Here is a 1056-nt window from a genome sequence, read left to right as displayed (position 1 = left end):
TTAACATGTTAACTGAACTGGTAAATGTGCTGCCTGGAGCACTAACCCAGCACATTCCTGTGCTTGTACCAGGAATCATTTTCTCACTGAATGATAAGTCCAGCTCATCGAACCTGAAGATTGATGCTTTGTCATGTCTCTATGTCATCCTCTGTAACCACTCTCCTCAAGTCTTCCATCCTCATGTTCAGGCTCTGGTCCCTCCGGTGGTGGCTTGTGTTGGAGACCCATTTTACAAGATCACATCAGAAGCCCTTCTTGTCACTCAGCAGCTTGTCAAAGTGATCCGTCCTCTAGACCAGCCCTCTTCATTTGATGCAACGCCCTACATCAAAGATCTCTTCACCTGTACCATTAAGCGCTTAAAAGCAGCTGACATTGATCAGGAAGTCAAGGAGAGGGCTATTTCCTGTATGGGACAGATTATTTGCAATCTTGGAGACAATTTGGGTCCTGACTTATCAAATACACTTCAGATATTCTTGGAGAGACTCAAGAATGAGATTACTCGGCTAACGACCGTGAAAGCGCTGACCCTGATTGCTGGGTCACCTTTGAAGATAGATCTGAGGCCTGTGCTGGGAGAGGGAGTTCCCATCCTTGCTTCATTTCTCAGGAAAAATCAGAGAGCTTTGAAACTGGGGACCCTCTCTGCCCTAGATATTCTCATTAAGAATTACAGTGACAGCTTGACGGCCGCCATGATTGATGCAGTTCTGGATGAACTCCCTCCTCTTATCAGCGAAAGTGACATGCATGTGTCGCAGATGGCTATCAGCTTCCTTACCACCCTGGCAAAAGTGTATCCCTCCTCCCTTTCAAAGATAAGTGGATCTATTCTCAATGAACTGATTGGACTTGTGAGATCACCTCTACTGCAGGGAGGAGCTCTTAGTGCCATGCTAGACTTTTTCCAAGCTTTGGTTGTCACTGGAACAAACAATCTAGGATACATGGATTTGCTGCGCATGTTAACAGGTCCAGTTTACTCTCAGAGCACAGCTCTTACTCATAAGCAGTCTTATTATTCCATTGCCAAATGTGTAGCTGCCCTTA

General features: G+C 45.6%; 1 protein-coding gene across 1 annotated transcript in view; it reads left to right on the top strand.

Moving 5' to 3' along the window:
* The window catches only part of Cand1 (cullin associated and neddylation dissociated 1), a 44348-nt gene that overhangs the window by 33037 nt on the left and 10255 nt on the right, over window positions 1–1056 (top strand). The window contains 1 exon segment of the mRNA XM_031349458.1: window positions 2–1056. This exon segment is cut by the window's right edge and continues 365 nt beyond it. Within this exon segment, the coding sequence (XP_031205318.1) occupies window positions 2–1056 (1055 nt within the window).

The sequence above is a fragment of the Mastomys coucha genome, unplaced genomic scaffold (genome assembly GCF_008632895.1).
Source record: "Mastomys coucha isolate ucsf_1 unplaced genomic scaffold, UCSF_Mcou_1 pScaffold4, whole genome shotgun sequence".
NCBI classification, from domain to species: domain Eukaryota; kingdom Metazoa; phylum Chordata; class Mammalia; order Rodentia; family Muridae; genus Mastomys; species Mastomys coucha.
This window is presented reverse-complemented; position numbering and strand designations above follow the sequence as displayed.